The 24,881-nt window shown below is 37.5% G+C and overlaps 1 protein-coding gene across 3 annotated transcripts in view; it reads left to right on the forward strand.

The window, feature by feature from the left end:
* The window catches only part of NPSR1 (neuropeptide S receptor 1), a 169,982-nt gene that overhangs the window by 21,441 nt on the left and 123,660 nt on the right, over positions 1–24,881 (forward strand). For all 3 annotated transcript variants that reach the window (XM_045564032.1, XM_045564034.1, XM_045564033.1), the window contains exon 2: positions 2,971–3,103. In XM_045564032.1, the coding sequence (XP_045419988.1) occupies positions 2,971–3,103 (133 nt within the window). The remainder of the gene's footprint in view (positions 1–2,970; positions 3,104–24,881) is intronic.

Raw genomic sequence — 24,881 nt, forward strand, 5'->3', positions numbered from 1 at the left:
CCAGAGAGAGGGTAGAGGGGGCCTGATTTCATAGGATTTAGTCAGCCTGCCCTAGGGACCATGAGCCAATCCTAAGGATGATAGATCCCAACCTGTTTACAGAGCTCCTTGGACCTACCAGCCCAAAGCAAATTTACCTGAAACTCTTACGAAAAAGGCCAAGTACAAGCAAGCACTGGCTGTGAACTTCCCCCTTAGCACTACTTTTACTGTATCCCATAAATTTTGGAAGTCTGTGTCATCTTTGTCACTCAATTCAAAATATTTTTTTTATTTCCATATTGATTTCATCATTAATCCAAGGATCGTTCAGCAACAAGTTGTTTAATTTCTACGGATTTATGGATTTTTAAGAGTCCCTCTTGGAATTGATTTTTAGTTTTATTCCACTGTGGTCTGAAAAGATACAGGGTATGATTTTAATTTTTCTAAATTTTCTGGGACTTGTTTTGTGGTCTAACACATGATCTATATTGGAAACTGTCCCATGTACTGATAAGAAGAATGTATATTCTGCACTTTTTGGATAGAATGTTCTATAAATGTCTGTTAGGTTCATTTGTCCTAGAGTCTTGTTTAGGTCCATTGTTTCTTTGTTGATCTGCCTTGTGATGTGTCTAGTTCTGTCAGTTGAAGACCCAGCTATTATGATGTTGTTGTTTATTTCTTTCTGTAGATCTAGTAGTATTTGTTTTATAAATCTGGGAGCTCCAGTGTTAGATGCATAAATACTTAGGATTGTTAGATCTTTTTGTGAAATTTCTCCCTTTATCATAATATAGTGACCATTTTTGTCTTTTTTTACCATTGTTGATTTAAAGTCTATTTTATCTATTATAATAATAGCTACTTCTACTCATTTCTGGCTTCCATTTGCATGGAATATTTTTTTTTCCACTCCTTTACCTTGAGTCTATGAGAACCTTTGTGAGTTAAATAGGTTTCTTGGAGACAGCATACATTTAGGTTGTGTTTTTTATCCATTTAGCCAATCTACATCTTTTAAATGGGGGCATTAAGACCCATTATGTTCAATGTTATTAATAGTATTGATATATGAGATATTGTTCTGGGCATCATTTTGAGTGTTACCTAGTTACTTTGTTCTCTCCCTTGTGTTACTGTTTTATAAGAACTGTGAGCTTTAACTTTTGGGTGTTTTTACACTAGTGGGCATTGATTATTGTGCTCCACGTATAGAACACTTTTAAGCATTTGTTTGTAGGCCAAGTCTAGTGGTGACAAATTCCCTTAGTATGTGCTTATCAGAGAAAGACTTTATTTCTCCTTCATTTATGAAAGTTAGTTTTGTAGGATAGAAAATTCTTGGCTGGCAGTTCTTCTGTTTAAGGAGACTAACAATAGGACCCTGTTTCTTCTTGGCTTGAAAAGTTCCTTTTGAGAAGTCTGCTATTAGTCTGATGGGTTTTCTTTTGTAAGTTACTTGATGTTTTCACCTCACAGGTCATAGGAGTTCCTCCTTCACGTTGACTTTGACCAGTCTGATGATAATAATAATGATAATAATCCCATATTTCTCATATACTTTGTTTACTCACCTTGATTCTTTGTTCTTTATTTTTTACTAACTTGGTTAATTTGAAAGATCTGTCTTCAAGTTCTGAAATTCTTTCTTCTGCTTGGTTGAGTCTACTCTTAAAACTTTCCACTGTGTTTTGTATTTCCCTAAATGAATTTTTCATTTCCAGAAGTTCAATTTTTTTTTCAAATATGTCTATCTCTTAGTAAGTTTTTCATTTATTTCCTGAATTGTTTTTCTGGTTTCTTTGAGTTGGGAGTTGGTTTTCCATCTTCTCTTGGATCTCATTGAGCTTTCTTACAATTTATATTTGGAATTCTTTACCTGTCATTTCAGCAGTTTCATTTTGGTTGGGATCCATTGCTAGAGAGCTGGTGTGATCCTTTGCAGGGGGATGGTCCTTTCACTCTGATTTTGCATACTTTCAGAGTTTTTGTGCTGATTCCATCTTATCTGGGGAAGCTATTGCTTCTTGGTTTTGGATTTTCTTTTGTTTAGATGGGACATTTTTAGTCCTCCCTCTTAAGGGTGTGCCAGTAGCATATGTGGGGTAAAGACCTTTTACTCATCCTTTTATCAGGAACCCACTCTTGCAATAACTTACCCACTCCCAGAATAATGACATTAATCCATTCATGATGGCTCTGCCATGAGGTGAATTAATCTGTTCAATCACCTCTCAAGGGTTCTACCTCAACACCATTGCATCGGGGATTAAATTTTCAGCACATAAACTTTAGGGAACACATTCAAACCACAGCAATATTATTCAGCAGAACTTTATTATTGTTATCTTATGAAATTACGTCAAAAGAAAAAGAGAAAAGAGAATCCATAATCACACTACCCTCAGGTAACCACTCAGCATTTTAATGTACTTCAGTCTTTTCTTGTGGGTATAAATTTACGGAGTTGTGATCATACCCAATATAGAATTTTATCATGTTTTCCCACTTACCACTATAAGTATTTTCAATGTTTCTACACAGTCTTTATAACCACCATTGTTAATAGCTACACAATAGTTCACTGAATTAAAGTGCTTTATTTGCTTAACTATCCTGTTATCTTTAAACAATTTCTAATTTATTTTTACAATAAATATGCACATCTTTGTGATTATAGTATTTTTTTTCACACCTTGAACTCTTACATAGAGTTAAAATTACTTGGCCAAAACAACTTTTTTGTTTTTAGTCTCTTGACATGTATTTCCAAATAGATTTTTTTTTAAGAGTGCATCAGTTTACTCTGCTGCTGGTGTACATGGGGACCATTTTACCATTGTTGTCTTGAGAGCACAGCTTTGAAAGGTAGGGATATGGGACCAGAAGGAACACAGCCCTGCACCAAAGCCTGGGACATGCATTCTGTAAAGTGCCCTGGTCCTCACTGATATCCCAGTGTTATGTTGCTCTGTTTTTTTACAGACTGAGCAGTTGATAACTCTGTGGGTCCTCTTTGTTTTCACCATTGTTGGAAACTCTGTGGTGCTGTTCTCCACATGGAGAAGGAAGAGGAAGTCAAGAATGACCTTCTTTGTGACTCAGCTGGCCATCACAGGTAAGTCACTAAAAGAGGAGGAAGCTGTGCTCCTATTCCTTTGGCTTCCTGCTTTGAATTATTTTACCAATAGAAATGTAACACAAGCAGTCCAAAAGCTTGAGCAAATTTGGGAATAATTTCTGTAGGGATATAAAACTCATGTTTGAATATTTCCTCTGGCATATTTAACACACCTCAATGTCTGCAAGGTTCTATTGTAAAAATAACTCACTACACTGATGGAAATACCATTATCAGCACCACCAAAGGGTTCGATATGGTTTCATTCTTAAACACAGCAACCTCCACAGTTCACCAAGGCAACATTACTATATCATCCCATATTGTGAGCTTAAGGAATACATCAGAGAAAATGCACTAGAATTATCTCTACTCAATAATAAATGTGAAATCTCAAATACATTGCATATTAAAGCCTGCAAAAATTGCTTTTGAAATGCAAATGATGTGTAATACCACTGCTAGGGTAGTATAATGAAATAAAATAATCTCCAGGATGAGGATGCTTAAATGTGGACTTTGGAAACGACCATTTCAGGAGTGTGAGCACAACACACCTGGAGGAGGAAAGGTGGAAATAGTCCCCAGGAAGAAAATGACCTGTGAAAAGAAAACCCCCAGGGATGGGTAGAGGCCAAATTGGTAGAGCCCATGTTCAAAAGGAAAAGGAAAACACAACCAGGGAGAGAGTCCTGTTCTACGAGCCAGAGAAGAAAGTGGGCAAATGGGATTCGCAGAGGGTCCTGCATAAGCCAGGCTTGGAGTCCTGAGCTCTGGGAGCAAGATGGCTCTTATGTTAGTTTAATTTGGATCAAACCATAGGAAAAAAGCAAAAATTAAAAAAAAAGTGTTAAGTGCCTACAAGGAGAGACAGTGGATGACTTTCAGAAAGGGCTGTTTGGTACATTTCAACTTGTACTATCATCTCATTTGCAGCAATGACAGTGGCATTCTTGGGAATTTAGTCTTAAGCCACAATATGAAAAAATATGACACTGTAACTTACAAGAGAACCTTAGCCATATATTGTTGGTGATGTTAATGAAAAAAAAATCAAACTCTGTGAAATAATTTAAAGGGGCTTATTCTGAGCTGAGTGTATGACTGACAAGCCCAGAGCACATGTTTTCAAGAGGTTCTGAGAAAATGTGCCCACGGTAGCTGGATTACAGTTTGGTTTTATACATTCATGGAGACAGGAATTACATGTAAGATTATATAATAAATCAATATGTGGAAGGAATTCACTGGTTTGGTCTGAAAAGGTGGGACATCTCCAAGTGGGGGCTTATAGGTGGATTTAAAAATTCTTTGATTTATATTAATAATTGGTTAAAGAAATGAAGCTTTGTCTAAAGGCTTGGAATGTTTTAAGTTAAAATAAGGCTGTCTGTTAATCAGAGACAAGCCGCTGGGGACATTTACCAAAACTCAAGTGACCTGTAATAAACTGATGGCCTACAGGTGTGGTTTAAGCTTTTTCTTGCATGGCCTTGGGCTTGTTAATGATTTATTAATAGTATCTTGTTATAAAGAGTAGCAGAGAGGGAGGAGGCATAATGAGGTGTGTATGATCTCCCTTCTCCTCCTGGTTGGCAACTTAGTTTTAAGTCTGGAGTCTCCTTGGCCAAGAGGAGGTCCATTCAACTGGCTGGGGGTGCTTAAGATTTTATTTTAGTTCAGAATAACCTGAAAGCCCCCTTTTTCTATTTAACAAAATGAAGCAAGCCCATCTGCTTGAGCTGGGCTGCAGTGCCCAGGGTGAAAATCAAAGGCACCATTGAAAATTATGGAGAAAGGAAGAGGAGCTTGAGTCACAGAGGTGGAACTTGTGATGGGGAAAGGCTCCTTTAATCTTTCCTACAAACAGGAGCCCCATTTTTCACTCCTATGATTGTAGAAGATAATTAGTATTATCTAGCAAATGCTAAGATGCAAAATCTGTGGATGAGAGTATCATAACCTACTTTTGTTATATTTCTTTGGTTGTGGTGCTGTAACCCACATTCTGTGGAACCATGTATTCTTTTAGAGTGTACGGATTTAGAGGTGGCAAGGATATCAGCTTGGAATCTAAAGTTTTGTCACAAATAATTGATATATAACTAATTGAAATTACACCATCTATTATCAGAGAGAAAAGTTATATGTCCTATTCTAATTTGTAGTCTGCTGTATCAACCTGAGCTTATGTTCTCATGAATGTTCTAGACAGTTTGTATTTGTTGATTCCTTCTGGAAATCCCAAGGAGTCAGGTCAGAAGCATTTCAAGTGAAGAAGAATCTTCAGTAAGAAAAGCATTACCAAAGGTCTAGGATCAAAGCTCAAGGGTCTGAAATTGAACTTCTTATATATTAATATTAAAATTTCTTCCATACACCTTTCACCATGATTGAAAATGCTTTGATAGGGGAGGTGAGAATAACATCTGTCTTGAGTTTGTAAACAAGAGTTACTCAAGCATTACTGAGGGACCTATTATTTGAGATTTATATAAATTGGGTTTGAGTCCCCTATCTTACATCTATGTCCTCCTCAAGATTTCCTCAAACTTTCTGGCCCCTATATTCTTATTTATCATTTTAGATTCTTGTTTCCTACCTCCAGTAACTCCTGCTGTCTCTCATGGGCATCTCTTCTTCCTTAGTTCATCTTTTTTTGTGTTCCATGCTGTCTCTAACAAGGCATCCAACCCTCTTTTTCTTTATTTTCTTTAAAAGCATCCACAGAAACATTACTTTATATGTTTAAAAAACTTTTCTGAATATTTTAGGCAACATAAACATACTATTTTGTAGAAAGGCAAATATCTGTCTTAAAATTGATTATTTCATATTCTCAAACCATTTAGCTGCCACCAGAAATTTCTCAATATTACCTTGCTCCAGCCTTGTGTCTTGTCTTTACTTTCCTACTTTCTCTCTCTTCTAAAGGTTTATTATCTTCTACTAAGGATCTTTTAGTTTTTCTTTGCTGTTTTTGTTTGTTTGTTTGCTTTGGTTTTTACTCCTACCAAACCATGAACTTGGGAACCCCATATATTCCAAAAAACAAATGTCACATTGTTTTTTTTTAACAAAGGAAGTTGCTCCCTAAAAAAGAACCCTGGAACCAATAACAATGATAAACAGACAAACAAACATACATTCTTGTATTTATATTTACATGTGCCATAGCTAAATAAACTAGTCTGAATTGTATAAAACTGTAAGATACACAGTGATAGCTTAAGACTATATTACGCGATCAGCTTTCAAAAATTTTAAACTCATTCATTTAGAACCAATACTCCTATCTATAGTACAATAATTGGAAAATCTGGACAAAATTTAAACATTCATTAGAAAGTGTCATATAGCTACCAAAACAACTAAGACTTGGGGGGCCAAGATGCCATAGAGTAGAGAAATTCAAGAGTTAAATACATTATTTGACACTATTATTCCCTCAAAGCATTAACTGATTTAAAAGAAGAGGCTGGAAGGCTGAAAACCTGAGTAGAGCTTTTGGTAGTCTCATTGAACTAACGGGGGCAACGATTAATCTACCAAGCCATAGTAACTATGGTAAAGACTCCTGATTTTCTGTTTGGACTATTGAAGAGATGTAACCCACAAGTAAGAGTGAACTGAAAATAGATCATCCCTCACAAAGACTGAACTATAGCTCAAACCCTGAATGCAGTCAGATCTACCTCTGCATGTACCCAAACTGTCTGTCAGGGCAAAAGTAATTCCTCTTTGGAGGAAGATTGCATTATCAATAGTACCAAATTAGCTATGATTTTTCATGACAAATGCTCAACAGTTGATAAAAAAATAACCAGGAATTCAAAAAGATAAGAATTGACCAAAAACAAGAAGAAAAAAAGATAATAGAGTTGCACAAGAGATCAAGCTATTAGAGTTATCACACACAGGATTTGCAAATGTTACTGATCTATTTATGAACTGAAAAATAAGATGAAAGATTGAATGTCCTAGAAAGGAATAAAACAAAAAATTTAGAAACTGAAAATTATCAAATAACTAAAGCTGAAAATACAGTAGTTGAATATAGCAACAAATTAAACATAGACAAAGAAGACATTTGTTGAACTAGAAAATATGTCAGAAGAAAATAATCAGACTGAAGCACAGAAAAACAAAAAGACAGAAAATATAGGAAGAAAATTAGAGGCACATGGAATCAATAAAAAGGACTCCCAGAGGAGATAAGATGGAGTGGACAGAAACAATATTTAAAGATATAATGGCGGGGCAAAGGCAATATATGTAACCTAAACATTTTTACCCCCATAATAATGCTGAAAATAAAAAATTTAAAAAATAAAATAAATAAAAGATGGGCAAAAGATCTGAAGAGACATTTCTCAAAAGAAGAGATATGAATGGCCAACAGATATATTTAAAAAGTCAGGCCGGGTGAGGTGGCTCACGCCTGTAATCCTAGCCCTCTGGGAGGCCGAGGTGGGTGGATCACTCCAGGTCAGGAGTTCGAGACCAGCCTGAGCGAGACCCCGTCTCTACTAAAAATAGAAAGAAATTATCTGGCCAACTAAAATATATATAGAAAAAAAAATTAGCCGGGCATGGTGGCACATGCCTGTAGTCCCAGCTACTCGGGAGGCTGAGGCAGTAGGATCGCTTAAGCCCAGGAGTTTGAGGTTGCTGTGAGCTAGGCTGATGCCACGGCACTCACTCTAGCCTGGGCAACAAAGTGAGACTCTGTCTCAAAAAAAAAATAAATAAATAAAAATAAAAAGTCAAACATCCCTAATCATCAGGAAACTGAATATTAAAACTCCAATGAGATATCATCTCTTACCTGTTAAAATGGTTATTATCAAAAAAAAAAACCAAATAGTAATAAGTATTGGTGGGGATGTGAAGAAAAGAGAACTCTTGCACACTGTTGGTGAGAATGTAAATTAGTATTAATATAAGCATTTTGGAAAACAGTGTGGAGGTTTCTCAAAAAAATAAAAATGGAAGAACCATATAATCTCGTAATCCCCCTTCTGAGTATATATCCAAAGGAATTGAAGTTAGCATGTCAAAGAGATATCTGCACTTCTGTATAATGTAATATCTTTTTTGCTTAAGCATTTACATCACTATTAGTGCTTTGAAATAAATTTTAAGATGCACAAGTTAAAAATACAGAAGAAAGAGCAACCAACCAAACCTAACAATTTTGTACTGAGACTATGCATAGATTTCAGTTCTGTGTTTATTTTAAGTTGATAAAAACATATGGAAAAATGGCTAAAACTGTTTTCATCTTTCTTTATATGTATTCTTTGATGTAATAAAGCTTATATTCATTAACAAAAATAAATAAAAATAAAGAATATAAAATGGAATAAAAAGATATAATGGCCAATGATTTTCCCAAACTCTTGAAAGATATCAAACCACAAATTCATAAAGCACCATGGACAGGCTTGAAGCTCTGATTTGGGGGGGGGGACAAGGGCAATATACGTAACCTAAACTTTTGTACCCCCATAATATGCTGAAATAAAAAAAAATTTAAAACAGAAAGAAAAAATACACATGACAATAATAGAACAAAATAAAGAGGTTTGAGGGGTTAAAGACATTAAAGTCCTTGATTGTCTGGATATAGTAAAAGTACTAATTTCTATTATATTGTAATGTCACAGAAGTGTGTTGAAATCTCTGGGATAATCTCCCCAAATTATGAAAAGTTATATTATTAGCAAGTTAAAAGAGATATAAAATGGAATATTAAAATATGCATATATATAAATTTATATAAACCGTTGTGCCACAATATCCATGGAGGGTTGGTTCAAGTGCCCACCCATATAAAAATTCAATAATGCTCAAATCCCCTATATAAAATGACAGTATTTGCATATAACCTATGCACATCCTCCTGTATACTTTAAATCTCTCTAGATTACTTATAATACCTAATACAATGTAAACGTTTGTAAAGAGTTGTTATGGTGTATTTTTTAAATTTGTATTATTTTTATTATGTTGTTGTTATTTTATATATTTTTTAACAATTGTGATCTACAGTTGGTTGGATCCACAGAGGTGGAACCCACAGATACAAAGGGCTGACTGTAATACATATGTATCAATATATAATTAATCTAAAGAAAGTTAAGACAAGAAAGAAAAAATAGAATTTTGGGAATAGGTAAAACAAATAGGCTAGTACATTTAACCTCAAATATGTTAATAATTGCATTAATTATAAATAGACTAAATATTCCAATTAAAATAAAATTGTCAGAGTAGATGTTTTTTCAGAGTAGGTTTTAAAATTACCTACTTTATTCTATTTATAGAAAATGTATACCTTAAATATAATGATGTAGAAAAGTTAAAATTAAAAGGAAAGCTAAATAATATTAAAGTGATTAAAAATAATAAAACAAGAAAACACAAACTGAAAGACAGCCAATGAAGCTATATACTTATACCAAAAATTCATGTATTCACCGTGCTTTTGGGCATCACCTGTAGCCTAGCCAGTGTCTTAGCACTTGCTTTGAAGGGAACACCGATATTACCAGCTTCTAAACCTAGTCATGTTCTATTTATTGACTTTTCTCATAGTTATTTGGCTATATTCTCCTTGTAAGAATTCGACAAATTATATGCTCATGATCTCGTGCACTTTTCTCTATGTAGTTTATTTAATGAAAAGTTTACTTACAAAACACATCACATCAATACAGAGCTGGGGTTGCAATTTCAAATGCCTTCAGGAATCAAGCAGGTAATGCAAATGTGTGAAAGAGCCACAGGGAGGAGACAGGGAAATGAAAACTGAGATACACTAGAGAATGAATGCCCTGCCTGAAGATATTCAAACTTAATTTTTGTCAGACGCTGGGCCGATGAAACAAACCACACATGCAGAGCAGATTTGGCTGAAGGGTCACTTTTTTATAACCACAGCTATATAAAATTCAAAAAGCAGAATTTGAAAAGCTTATGCCACATAAAAGTCTAGCCCACCACTGAAGTATGAATCCTGCCTTCAGTCTGTGAGGTGGAATAGTAATCTTTTGGGGTGAGTTGTGGGAATTGAGGGCAAGGGGTTGGGGAGCTTAACATGTACAAAGGTTTAGAAAAATCACGTTTGAAAAAGTTTTAAAATTCACTCTGTTCAAAGAAGATGTTATGTTAGGACTTTCTTCTGCAGTTTTTTTTATTATTATAGATGTTTTAGAAATATGCACCATGATATGCCTCAGAGACCCTAAAAGTGGGAATGAAAATATAAAGGAAATTTTCCAAAGGATAGAAAGCCCAACCTGATAATCTTCATGATTATGAGATGACCATCTAGATTGAGGAGAAAAGTCAAGGTCAGCACATACTCATATCTGCTCATCACCAAAATTCTTCCATCAGGAGACCATATATTGAGTTTCTCTATATGAGGGGGAAATAAAAAACACTGACAAGATACTGGCCCTGTAAAAATGATATTAAAACAGAGGCTGCTGGCTTAAGATTAGCATGGATGAGTTGTTCTCACATAAAGATGCTGTTATTGGCTGGGCGAGGTGGCTCACGCCTGTAATCCTAGCACTCTGGGAGGCCGAGGCAGGTGGATCGCTCGAGGTCAGGAGTTCAAGACCAGCCTGAGCAAGAGTGAGACCCTGTCTCTACTAAAAATAGAAAGGAATTATATGGACAGCTAAAATATACATATAGAAAAATTAGCCGGGCATGGTGGCACATGCCTGTAGTCCCAGCTACTTGGGAGGCTGAGGCATAAGGATCACTTGAGCCTAGGAGTTTGAGGTTGCTGTGAGCTAGGCTGATGCCACGGCACTCTAGTCAGGGCAACAGAGTGAGACTCTGTCTCAAAAAAAAAAAAAAAAAAAAGATGCTGCTATTATTAGTGTTTCCCTGTAATGCTAATATGCTTACATAAATATAGCTATGATTTTATAGGTGTTTTCCTCTTGGCATCAAGAAGGGAGATATTTTATGATGAGAGACTGCCATGACAAAATACAATAGACTGGGTGGTTTAAACAACAGAAACTTACTTCCTCACAGTCCTGGGGGCTGGAAGTCCAACACTAAGGTGCCAGCAGGATCGGGTTCTGGTGGAGGCCTCTCTTCCTGGGTTGCAGAAGTTGCCTTTGGCCTTTCCTTAATGCCTCTGCACAGAGAGAGAAATAGTGAGCTCTTTGGTGTCTTTTCGTACAAGGACACTAATCCTACCAAATCAGGGTCTACTCAAAATCTCATTTAACCTTAATTACCTCCATAAAAGTCCTGCCTTCAAATACAGTCACATTAAGGGGTTAGGGATTCAACATATGAATTTGAGAGCAACACAAACATTCAGCCCACAACAGGTGGAAAGTGCTGGGTGCATCAGGTTGGGTGGAACGCAGCTGGGGGACAGAGGTGCCAGAGGAGAGGTAGCGGTAGCCAGAGTTGGGGGTGGAGGGCAGTGATAAGAGGAGCTTCATAGTCCTTGCTAAGAAGTTCAGGCTTTACTTCCTGCTAGCTTTGTTCAGGCCATTACTGCCTTTTATGTGGGTTACTGCAAAAGCCACCCAAGGTGAAGGAAATAAGAAAACACATATGGAAATTAATCCATGGCCAGGTTTTGCAGGTAACATGGGAACACAGTAAGGCAAGAAAATTAACCTTGTTGTCAAGAAGGCAAAGCAAGTGTTAGACCACAGAGACCATAGCTAAAGAAAGAAATGAAAGCAGGAGCAATCAGAAAGACATAGAGACAGTAAAAGGCCGAGGAATCAGAGGTCTTCCCAAAGGTATAAGGTGGGTATCATGAGAGCACCTGAACCACAGAACTGGAAGTAGGGAAGGATGTGTTCAGGAAGCAAGGTATCCACAGATGTGTACTGCAGAGATGATGTAATTCAGTGTGGCCATTGTGCTGGGTAGCCAAAGTAGGGTGACAGGCAAAGTCACTAGCAAACAGGGCCACAATAATAGAAGCTAAGCTCTATGAGGTGCTTACCATGTACCAGGCTTTGTGCTAAATGCTTTATGTGGATTATCTCATTTAATCCTTACATAGAGACTTAATCCTCACATTTTTCCAAAGAAGATATACAAATGACCAATAAGCACATGACAAGATGCTCAATAGTTATAAGTCATTAGGGAAATGAAAACCAAAACATCACTGAGATACCTCTTCACACACATAAGAATGCTTACTCTATAAATGAATGTACTAAGTCACTCTTTAAAATACACAAAAAATTCCACAAACTTGCCTCTTTGGATGAACATTTTGCTTTGCCAGTGTTTTAGGTTATTCAGACTTGAGTTTGAATCTCAGCAATTCTACTACCTAGCTCTGTAGCCTTGGAAAAGTGACAATTTCTCGGAATATAAATATCCCAATCAAAAAAGTAGGGATAACTCTTAGAGTTGTGGAGTGGATTGAATGAGATAATATATATGAAGTGCCTAGTATAGTGAGAAGCACATTATTGTTCAGTAAATGCCAGTTGTGAATGTAGCTGTGGTTGCTTCATTCATTGCAAAAATGATTAATTTAAACCCCTTCAAGTAACTTGCTGAAGAGTGAAAGTTCTTCAACAGGCCTAAATTTCATTGCAATCCTCCTCACTTACTTTGTTCTTTTATTCGGGACAATTAACACTGCTTAGGTGTATTTTGGCTCTCGAGTGTTGCTTCAAATGGTAACCAAACTTTTTCATATAACATTCTTGAAAGAGGTCAGGACATTCCATCCCCAAATATGCTGCTTTGTATATTGATTTTTTTGAGCAAAAAGCCCTTGGAAAATAGCAAATGCAGAGAGAGGCTTTCTCTGAACCCCTCTTACCTGCCTAAAGACAGATCCTCCAAAAGGAACTCAGTTGTCATAAATTCTCTCCCTGGGGATTTTATTAACCAGGGAAGATTGACAATTATTAGAGGAGAGGAGACTAGAAATCTAAACTATTATATCTCCCACCTATTATTCTTCTAAGGATGCATTTATGTTTTCTAAAACATAATCATTTACTTTCTCCTAAATGGCCTACATCATCTCTTCCATTCCCCTATTAAGACAGTGTATAAGCTCTCAAATCTCACCAATTTTAGGGGTATTCATTTTTTCTTGATGCCCCATACACACAATATTAAAAATTAATAAATCTGTATACATTTTCTCCTATTAGTCTGCCTATCGTCAGTTTATTTCATGGACCCAGCCATCAAATCTAGGAGGGTAGAGGGAAAGTCTTTCCTCTCCTATATTCTTAAATCATGAGTTTCAACTGACATCATCAATGACACAAATATTTGGAAAACTAAATTCGGAGGTGTTCTACCTGGCTTTCCTGAGGGAGAAAAGTAAGTGCTAACAGACATTGTTGAATAAGGCAATACTAATGTTCATCATTAAATAATATTGTTCATCACGACCCACATCTTGAAAATAGCTTCCTACTTACAGACCAGTAACCCTGAGTGATTCCTTGAAGATCACTTTGATTTCCATTTGGCCTTTTATTTATTTTGTTGAATGAATTGGTTGGAATTAGATTCAGCTATGTATACATAAAATCCAGACAATGCCAGCCCAAGTTTATAAGGATTTGTTTTTATTTTATGTGATGTCCAGAGGTAGGTAATCCAGGGCTCATACTGTGTTTCCTTATCTTTAGGGTCCCATACTCCTCTAAGTTTCTACCCTATTAAAAGACTTTCATCCTCAAGGTAAGCATGGCTCCTGGTTTGAGACGGCTGCTCGAACTCCTGCCATCAGGCAGAATGGAAGGAAGAGGGAAGGAAGGACAGAGGAGCTCATGCCAGCTACTTTCCCTCCTCTTAATTGACATTCCTAGAATTCCCACCCATTAATTGTTCCTTTCATCTCATTAGCAATCTCTAACTGAAGATTTCTTTCTTTATTTATTTTTCAACCTGGGCCCACTGGCCAGAATAAAGGAGGTTGATTTTCCTAAGGAAGAAGGAGGGAATAGCGTTAAGCAACAGTCTCTGGCATAGCTTGTCTCCCATTGAGAACTGAGAAGTTTAGACAACAAATCTTGTCTGTCTACCGTTCCTCTGCTTTGAGAATGTTTCCTCCACTGTGCCCTGCTCTTGCCTAACGACCTATTATCTTGGCAGGCTGTGGTTTGTTCATTCTCCATACACTGCTGAGATGATTGTTCTATTATGTAGATAAATTCCTATTGCTGGCTGTTTACATTTTTCCCCCCAATTTTAGGCTAATTTTTAGCGATTCTGCAATGAACATTCTCACAATTAAATCTTTGTGAGCATTCTGTATTAATTACTTAGGGAAGGTTTATAGAAGTGGAGTTACTGCATCTGAGAAAGACACTTTTGTGGCTTTTGAATGGTCTAATGTCCTTTTAAGTCACCCACGTCTAAAGGATGATGGGAAATGCCATGGGACAAATCTTCTAGAAGCTGTCAGCATAAACCTACACTGAGTCTTATTTAAAAAGAACCCTGAAAACAAAAGCCTCATTGATTTTCAAAAGTTATAGAATCATAACCCGTTCCTTGAGGGCAGAGATCTCTCAGTTCCTTCCTTAATGATACTTAACCACCTACTCACCGGTAATTTGCTTATTTTTACAAGGAACGTTTTCTTCCACTCTAGCCAGTGCATCAGAGAAGAATCCACACCTAATTGTCTTCTTTCCCCCACAGAGCCTATGGCAGCACTCACATTATTTGTGAAAAGAAAGAACATATCACTTAGCAGAACATTTGGAGGAAGTGTTTTAATATTTTTCTTCCCTGTTTTAACCCACTTTCCTCTTCTTCACAATTCTGACTCCTTCAAAAAAAAAAAGTTAACTAATTCCTCTATTTATATTCCACTGAGAATTCTGGCTATAGGGTTAATCTTGAGGTTGGGAGGAAAACAAATCTTGAAGCTGCTATTTTGGCACATTCTACAATTTTTAGCACTTCCATGCTAACAATTTTCTGGATGAATTTAATGACTGTTTATATTTTATGAGCTAAAGTGCCAATTAAAATTTATTAGTCATTTATCATCTTCAAGACTAACTTGTCTGTTTTATTCAAATGCAATAAAGAAGGGAAACTAATGAGAATAATTCCCATTGAGTGCTCAACAAAGGAAAGAAAGAAAACATATTTTTTGGCACATATTCAAATAATTTCCTTTTTCTGGTAGGGCCAAATCATATTGGGAAAGGAAGTTAACTTTGCCTCAAAGCACTTTCTGGAGGCTAATTTACTAATGAATGTAGGAATTCTCTATCTTTGCAACCCTCCCGTATATTACCTGAGAGCAGAGAAAATAGACAGAGGTTCAGCAAGGGAGGTAAGGCCAGGAATGAAGTGTCCAAGGCCATTTGTGAAGTTCACTACCACTTTTCTCTGTGGACTTCATTAATTTTTTTCCCTGGATTTTGAGTTACATGCTCAATTCATTTACTTATCTTAATTCTTATTCATAATAAAAACATTGAATCTTATGAATTTTTTTAATTCATACATTTTTATATGCAAATGTTATTGTTTTTTGTTTTTTGTTTTTTTGAGACAGAGTCTCACTCTGTTGCCCGGGCTAGAGTGAGTGCCGTGGCGTCAGCCTAGCTCACAGCAACCTCAAACTCCTGGGCTCGAGCAATCGTTCTCCCTCAGCCTCCCCAGTAGCTGGGACTACAGGCATATGCCACCATGCCCAGCTAATTTTTTCTATATATATAGTTTTTTAGCTGTCCATATGATTTATTTCTATTTTTAGTAGAGACGGGGTCTCGCTCTTGCTCAGGGTGGTCTTGAACTCCTGAGCTCAAGCAATCCGCCCGCCTTGGCCTCCCAGAGTGCTAGGATTACAGGCGTGAGCCACCGCGCCCGGCCTGTTATTGTTTTTATTTTCTAAATATTTTACTGTTGAAGCAGTTCCTCTTTCACATGATAACTATTTAATAGCTTTTGTTGTTGTTTATAATTTCTAGGTGACTTTATTTTTCTTCAGCATTTTGTAACTCACATTTAATTTTATTGCCTTGTACCCAAAGAATATCTTTGGAAGGAATTCTGCTCTTTAGAACTTATTAAATGTGTCTTTGAGGTGTAAAATGTAATCGTTATCTTGAAAAATATTTAATGTATACTAAAAAATAAGACATAGCTTACGTGAGAGAATTAAACAAAGACCACCCAAATGAGAATAAGCAATGGCTACTTACTAAGGGATTGTGATAGCACAGGAGTTAGTCACCATCGCCTGTGTTGATAGAGACTCAAAGGCAGGGAGAGGAGTTGGAAAGTTTTACAGAGAAAGAAAAAGTGAAGGTTTCACGTGTGCCCTGATTGGAGGCTGTTGGCCTGGGGAAGCCATAGGCAGGGTAAGCAGAGCACAGCATCCTATGTGATGGGTTAGGAATGCATATTTAACTCTCTCTTGTTGGTCTTAAGTTGGAAGCAAGGACAAAAATGAAAGAAGTTATCCATCATTAATCAAGTTCTGGATGTTTGGGGCCAAATGCTACTAGGCGTATTGTTTGGCTTTGTCATCCAAAAGACCACTAGGATGGCTACACAGTAGAAAGAAAAGCTTTATTGGTAATATTGGTTTACAAATTGGGAAGAGAGAGTGATCCAGAAGTGCTCTCTTTGAAGAGGGCAATACGCCTCATTGGGCTGGTATCATACATACTCAGCAGGTTTAGGAGAAGAGTTATATATATTTGAGAGGAGCTGAGTGCATGTGCAATGGGTAAACATGTATGTAACATACATCCCATATTCACTTGGGAGAAGGATTTTAGCATTAAAATGAGGTGGAATTTGGCTCTTTCCATCAAAAAGTGAACTATAGCAGGGGTCCCCAATCTATGTTGAGTTATACAATTATTTCATTATATATTACAGTGTAATAATAATAGAAATAACGTGCATGATAAATGTAATGCACTTGAATCATCCCAAAACCACCCCTTCCCCCACCCCACGGTCCATGGAAAAACTGTCTTCCATGAAAACGGTCCCTGGTGCCAGAAAGGTTGTGCACCACTGAACTAAGGACACAAAGACAACTTGCACACAGCCTCTATAAACAGGCTGAAACTGGCTTAAGGTTTGCAATAGCTTATTAGAAAGTAATATTTGTACGGCTGGTCCTCTGTCTAATCAGAGTTTTAAGAGTCTGGGTTATAAATAAGCCTGAAAGCTCCTATTGTTAGGGAGGTTAGCAAGGGTGTGGTTTTTCTTGGAGCTGTAGGAATTTAGCTATTTTCCATACTAGCTGTGCCCTTGACCTATAAGTAACTTTTGTTTCCTTAACCTTAGGGCCTGTTTTAGTTGCTAAAGGGGCATCTATTTTGGTCTCTCAGATCACAGCTTCCTGGACTGGTTGCTATAGAAGGTAGTTCCACTTCCTGAGCTGGTTTCTGCAAGTTGTGCATCAGAGTTCTATTTTTATGTATATTCTGGCCATTGTGTCTATATATTCATTTTCTCAATGTTTTCTTCGTACTTATCTTTTTAAAGTTGCCTTATTAATTATGGTCTCTAAAGTGTCTCTATTTTCATATATTTCTTACCCATTTGATATGTCATGGATGGCAAAAAGTGCTGTTAAAAACTTTCACATTTTCTCTCATCTTCTAATATTTTTAACTGATGTTTGTTTTATAAATTTCAACAATTTATTATTTGGTTCCTAGACGTTCCTGAGTAGGATATCTTTAATGCATGTTTGTGTGCTTAATCTCTCTCTCTCTTTCTCATACACGTAAACCTTTTGTTTTCATTTACTAGCTTTGCTTTAAATTTTGCTTAGATGATATTAATATTTTCCTTATCTATCTTGTTTTTATTGCATTTGTTTGCCAAATACTGAACTAAGCATTGTAAATAATATCTCCTTTGAAAATATTTATGGCATTTGCTTATGGCTTTGTGACTACACTTGCAACATGAATTTCTATGCTTGAGTGTTTCACTGCTTACCAAGGGTTGACTTCTCCATTCTTAGTTCCTATATTTTGATACAGCTCTCAGTACTTTGGGTGTTATTTTTTTTTTTTTTTCTTTTCAGTATAAGTACTTGGATAGGATTCTCAAACACCTGGCATTTCTTAAAGAGTCTTTCTCTTGACTCTCCAACAATGACAATATAGATGGACATAGACATCTTGAATTCACAACTTAAATCTCCACAGACATTGCTCCATTGACTTCTGACATTTTGTGTTACAAAGGAGAAGGCTTAAGTTGGCCTGAGGTTTCCTCTTTTATGGGTTATCAGATTTTGTCTTTGGTTTCTGAATTTATTTTTCTTTAAGGATACATACTTTCACCGGGTTATATCTATTTATTGGTCTGCCATATCAGTTCTGCTAGGTGCCAAGTATGCTATTTTGGTCTGTAGATTAAAGTGATTTCCTAGATAATTTTACTTATGTCTTTGAATATAGACCATCTTCCATTTTTTCTTACCTTATCTTCAAGAACACTTATTATTCATACATTAGTAATTATAGTCCTCTTCTACTATCATTTAAATATCTTTGTTCTATTCCTCTACGTTTGGAAGAATTATTTAAACTTTTCTAATCAATGATTTGATTTTGATTCAATTATTAACAGTGTTAACTCTACTTTTTATTGTTACTAAAATATCTTAAAAGTTGCTTTGCCTATGATAAGTTTCAAAACATTCTTTCTTTATATTATCTAGTGCCTTTTTATTTCTGTCAGCTTCTCAGTATTTTCCTTTTCACAACTTATCTAATGTCTCATTATCTCGTCTTTCACCTTTTATTCCGCAATGTCAAAGTGTTCCCAAAATGTAAAAAGAACACAAAACAGAAACTGTGTAAAATGTAACGGTGTTTCCTGAACTAACTTTTTTTGAATATGTATTCTTTTTTTGACATTTTTGTGCTCTTTTTGACTTACTTTATGCCAGGACATTTCTCTGCCATGTGACTCACTCATTCCACCAAAAGTTGCTTAACTGGCCAACATCTGAATAAATGCATGCACCTTTTATTTAGATTATTCCTACGGTAGCTGCACAATGCCATCATTGTTTCCTCTTCTGAGAAGAGATGGTCTCTGTTTATAAAGAAAATCTGTTTCTCTCGATCAGGAAAAAAAAAGGCATTGTCCTATCTCTATGGGAATAATTTAACTAAAAGGAATGAGCTGTTCTCCTAGTAAAGCTTTTTCTTCTTTAGAAAATTTGGGTTTCTTTATGTTCCCACCTTTTCTCCACCATTAGCACATCGTTAGACCTTGGAAAAGCACTTAACCTTGTTAAGCCTTTGTTTCTCTCCTCTAAGATGGAGGGGTTATCTCCATGATCCTTTAGGGGGCTGGAAGCAGTCTAGTTCTAATGTCCTTTGATTCTAATTAGAAATTTCCAACTGTGAAAGTTGAGGCGAATTCTTACATTTTCAGAAGTCTGCCAATTACACAACTTTTGTTGTAAGAGTGCCAGTCACCTTTATGAATTAGCTTTGTCACTTAACGACAGAAATATCTGACTTCTGGCCCATGCAGCAGGAATGTGATCGATAGAGAGTAGTAAATAGGTTGACTCTCATTGTCGTGCTGCTCTGCACCTCGCTCAGTTTCCCAGGCCAACATATTAATACTACAGTTCCATACTTTGCTTATTAATTCCTTCCTTGCTTTACTTATTCAACAAATAGTAGTAAGCACTTACCATGATGAGGCATGAGTCTAGGTGCTAACAGCCCTCATGTATTAGGTTACAAGTTACAGCTCAAACAATAAAGCAGTAAAGGGGATAGTTTTTCTTCTGCCATGTAGAGTTCAGTGGTAGAGTGGGCCTTGAGCGTGATTTGCCATAGCAATTCAGCAATGGTAGAAGGCAGAGGGCAGCCTCAGCCTAAGCCTTGCTCTCCATCCTGATGCTGATTAGTCTACTGGGGCTGCCATAATAAATACCAAAGACTGGGTGGCTTCCATAACATAAATTTATTTTCTCACAATTCTATAAGCTAGAAGTCTTTGATCAAGGTGTTGGGTTAAGACTTCAACATGTGATTTTGGGAGAGCACAATTCAACCCATAACAGATGCCTATGAATAACTCCCGGGGAATTCTAATCCACATGCATAGAGGTAGACTATGACTTCTAGAAGCTTTCTTAGACGTATAGGAAGAAACCCTTCCCAGCAGGGCTTGACAAACCTTTCCATGTGCCTCACTGACTTAACTTGCATTATATGCCTACATGTGAACCAATCCATGTAAGTAAGACATGACTCACACTGATGAGCTGAGGCTAAAGACAAATGCCCCACCCTTAGAGACCCAGCTTTCCCCCAAACATTGGGCTGACTAGGTGGAATGGACTCTTGAATTAAAAGCCTGGGTTCTTAACAAAAGAAGGAGGAATAGATGCTTGGGAGATAATCCCAATGACCACTGCTATGAGGAAAAAAGATAGTCTCTAACATGCAGAAGCTTACAGTTAGAGGAAGTGAAAATACAGTATTTCTCGGGGCTTCAGGATTGGCTGAGCTGAGCAGTCAGTGCCTGGACTCCAGAGCAGGGCAGGATCTACCTCTGCCCAAGATTCAGAAGCCTTTTGAAGATCTCTGAAGATTAAAAACACTGTAACACTGAGAAAACTAATGTTATGAAGTTACAAATTTAGCCTATTCCATTCAGTTCAGGGAGACTTGCCCAGCTCAAATACACTCCAATGTGTTTCTCCCCGATATTCATACAGAAGGATGAGTGGTGAGCACTAACTTCAGGATCTTTACAAATATCATCACTTTCATCCTTACACCAGCCTTATGAGGCAAATATTCCCATTTTCCAGATGATGATAATGGGGCTCAGAGAGGGTAAGTAGCCTGCCACAGTCTTCTAGCTGAATTATAACTGGCTTGACCTGCCTTTTGCATTCCACCATCCTGCCTGTGAGGGACACAGGAACGAGGAACCAGGAGTGACAGGTATTTGTTTTCCCCTAAAGAGGCTTAAGAGCCACCAAGCATCTGTTCAAGACACCTTTGAGAATTCAACGGCCTCCTCATCTTGTCAGCAGTCCTTAGGGCCATACTTTTCGGATCCCCAGGAGCAGAGAGAAAATACAAGTACCGCACCCTCCTCCTGTGCAACTGTGCCCTTGCTCAGCGATCACCGACTCCATTCGGGGTGAACTCTGCCAGAAACTCATAATGCTAATACCTATTGCCTGTTCCTAATTTAAATCATTAAGAGAAGTTTTACAACTTCCAGTGACTTTTAATTCCATTTTCTTTGGCTCACTGTTCCTGGGTAGTAACAGTGTGGTCATTGTTGTAGAGACAGCAGCTAGACATGGTCTATGATCAACGTCTTCCTCCACAATAATCTCATTAATTATCCTTCTTAATTATCAAGGTTTTTGTACAATTTGGTTATTGTTTCGAAATTTGAGGAATCAAGACTTGTGTTAAAACTGTGTTCTTGTAACATCCTTTTTAGGCCAGCCAGTTCAGGACACTCCATCTGAACTCATATACTCACTGCTTACCCAATAGGTCTAAAAGTCCCCTCTTTATGCACAGTTTTCCAGTCTCAGTTGATGCCAACACATCACATCTTTGCAGTTGCTTAGGATACACATGAAACTGTCCTAGACCTCTCTCCTTCTCTCTGCACAACTGATTCATCAGGAAATCATCTGACTTGAGAAAAAAAACAAAACTGAAACTCAACCACTTCTTGCCATTTCTGTTACTTCCACTGTGGTCTGAGTTATCATCATCTCTTGCTTGGATGGCTTCAGTATCCTCCTAGCAGGTCTTTCTGCGTCTATATTTGCCTTATAGTTTGTGTCAAGGGTGGCAAACTATGACCCACAAGGCAAATCTGGCCAGCTGCCTGTTTTTGTAAATACACTTTTATTCGAACATAGACAGGCCCATTTGTTTATGTATTGTCCGTGGCTGCTTTTGTGCAAAAATAAACGTGGCAGAGATTGTATATCCCACAAAGTCTAAAATACTTACTATCTGACCCTTTAAAGAAAAATTTGCTGACCTCCAGATGATTTTCAGCTCTGCAACCTGAAAGGCCCTTTTGAAATGAAAATCAGATCAGCTCATGCCTCTGCCCACCTCCCTCCTATGACTCCTCATTCTAGTTGGTATAAAATCCAAAAGGCTTTAGAGAGGCTGTCAAGGCTACATGGTCTGGCTTTTCCTTTGCCTCTCTGACTTCCTCTTCTACTACTTTCCCCACTCATTCACTACACTCCAGCGCAAAGGACCCCTTGCTGTTCTTTTTTTTTTTTTTTTTTTTTTGAGACAGAGTCTCACTTTGTTGCCTGGGCTAGAGTGAGTGCCATGGCGTCACCCCAGCTCACAGCAACCTCAAACTCTTGGGCTTAAGCGATCCTACTGCCTCAGCCTCCCGAGTAGCTGGGGCTACAGACATGCACCACCATGCCCAGCTAATTTTTTCTATATACATTTTTAGTTGTCCAGATAATTTTTTTATTTCTATTTTCAGTAGAGATGGGGTCTCGCTCAGGCTGGTCTCAAACTCCTGACCTCGAGCGATCCACCCGCCTCGGCCTCCCAGAGGGCTAGGATTACAGGTGTGAGCCACCTCGCCCGGCCCCCCCTTGCTGTTCTTTCAACACTCCAGACACATTCCTGCCTCAGGGCCTTTGCACATGCTGTTCCTCCTGCCTGGAGAGATTTCCCTAGACAATCTGTATGGCTAACTCCCTCATGTCCTTCAAATCTTTACTCAAATATCAGATTCATATGAGGCTTTCCCTTACCAACCTAATTAATACCCCCTGCCAGCCCCAGACTCCAGCATTCCTGACTTCCTTTACTCTGCTCCATTTTCCCTTTTTTTTTTTTACAGTTATTGTCACATTCTACAATATTATAATTTATTTATTTATTGAGTTTGTTGTTGATTGTCTGCCTACTCTCCCTAGAAGACAGGGCTCTTTGTTTTAGTCTTTATTCTCTAAGAACTTAGAACAGTAGTTACTTAATAAATATTTGTTGGAGAAATGAGTGAGCAAATGAATGAGTGAAAAATGAATATAAACATACCTAGGTCCTAATACTGTACTAAGCACTACAGGAAATATGCAAAAATCAGTGAAATGTTTCTTTACATCAAGAATTTATTATCATGTATACTGTTGAAGGGATTCAGAAACGATGCATTGAAATATAATTAGCATTAACATTACTTGTGTTGCTGAACGTACCAAGCAGATTTGAGTACAAGAGAGCAAAGTAGAGCAAAGTGGTTTAGGAAGGCTTCCGTGGAACACCACGAACCACTCCCAGAAAAATGGAGAGAATGAAACAGATAGGAAGTGGGTGGGGGGAGGGTTTCATCATATTTCAGGTAGAGGACACAGCATAAACAAAGCCAGAGAGACAAGGAAGAGCAATCCTTACCACAGCTGATGCTCAGCAAATTACTAGCTAGCACTAGCTCAGCAGTCCAGGTTTGAAGTTTTAATCTTCCTCTATCAATCAATCAATCAATCAATCAATCAACAGCACATTGAGGAGCTTGGTCTAACTCACCAGGAGGGTGTGTGCAACAAAGGCAAGCTGGGAAGGGGACATAAACCTTCTGAAGGACCCCCAGCGCTGTGGTGCCCGAGGGAAGCAGGTGTGGGGCATGGCTTTAGTGGAGCTTCTTTGTGTCTGCACGTAGGAAATCCCGGTGGGCGTTCAGGAAGCCTCTACCGCAGGACGTGAGGGTGAGGGAAAGAGGGTTCTCTTTCAGGAATTAAATTTACTTACTTCCCACTCCATGGTGGGAAAGGACAGTCTTCTGGACCCACTGAAATACCTATTTTACTGTAGCTTAAGCAGTGATACTAAATCCTCTAAATATGTAATACAATATGTATTATACGTTACAGTTTTATATAATATATAATATGATAATATATACTCTATAATATATAATAAATTATTATTCAGATCTGTATCTGAATCATCTATGTATACTATATACAGATATATAGTACATATATTTTATATTAATAATGTATATTATATATACATATTTTATATATAGATACTATGTACATCTATATTTATATATGCACAAATAGAGATATATAAAATTTAAAGAGACTAAGATTCTGAATTTTTTTTAATAAAAAGAAATTGTGGAATCAGGTTACCACTACCGGCCAAGAAAGAGGTGCTCAATCAGATCACTAATGTGGTCTTCTGTCCTTTGAATCAGTGATACCTCATCTGGCCTCGATTATGTGTTCATTCAACCAACCAAAACCCTTTGAGCATCAAGCCTGTGCTGAGTGCCAGGGATCAGGTAATGAGCAAAAAACGACAGCGACCCTGCCCTGCGAAGTCTCAGCCGGGTTGGGATGGCAGAGATTAAACACACACTGGTCAAAGAGGTGCGAGGAGTCTCCAAGACCAGCCACACCTTCTTGCTCTGCCTCTATGATCCTGAAGCAATTTTCCGATGACTGCTTCAGTCCCTCAAATAGACGGTTATTGGGAAACTGTGTGGGGTTTTCGGAGAAGCGGGTGGCAGGAGGGCCAGAGTGGAAGCTCAGTTTCTAGAGCTGCCATGCTGAGGACAAAACTACCCATAGGCCCTGGCAAATTCCCCATGGGAAGGCCACCCAGTAGGTCTCTTGCAGACATCTTCCTGCTTGCTCTGGAAGTCTTTTCAGGAGAAATTTTTTCTTGGACTTTCTTTCCTCTTCCTACTTACGTTTTTTTCACTTCTTCCTCCTTTTTTTTTTTTTTTTTGTTTT

This window comes from Lemur catta, chromosome 11, assembly GCF_020740605.2.
Source record: "Lemur catta isolate mLemCat1 chromosome 11, mLemCat1.pri, whole genome shotgun sequence".
NCBI classification, from domain to species: Eukaryota; Metazoa; Chordata; class Mammalia; order Primates; family Lemuridae; genus Lemur; species Lemur catta.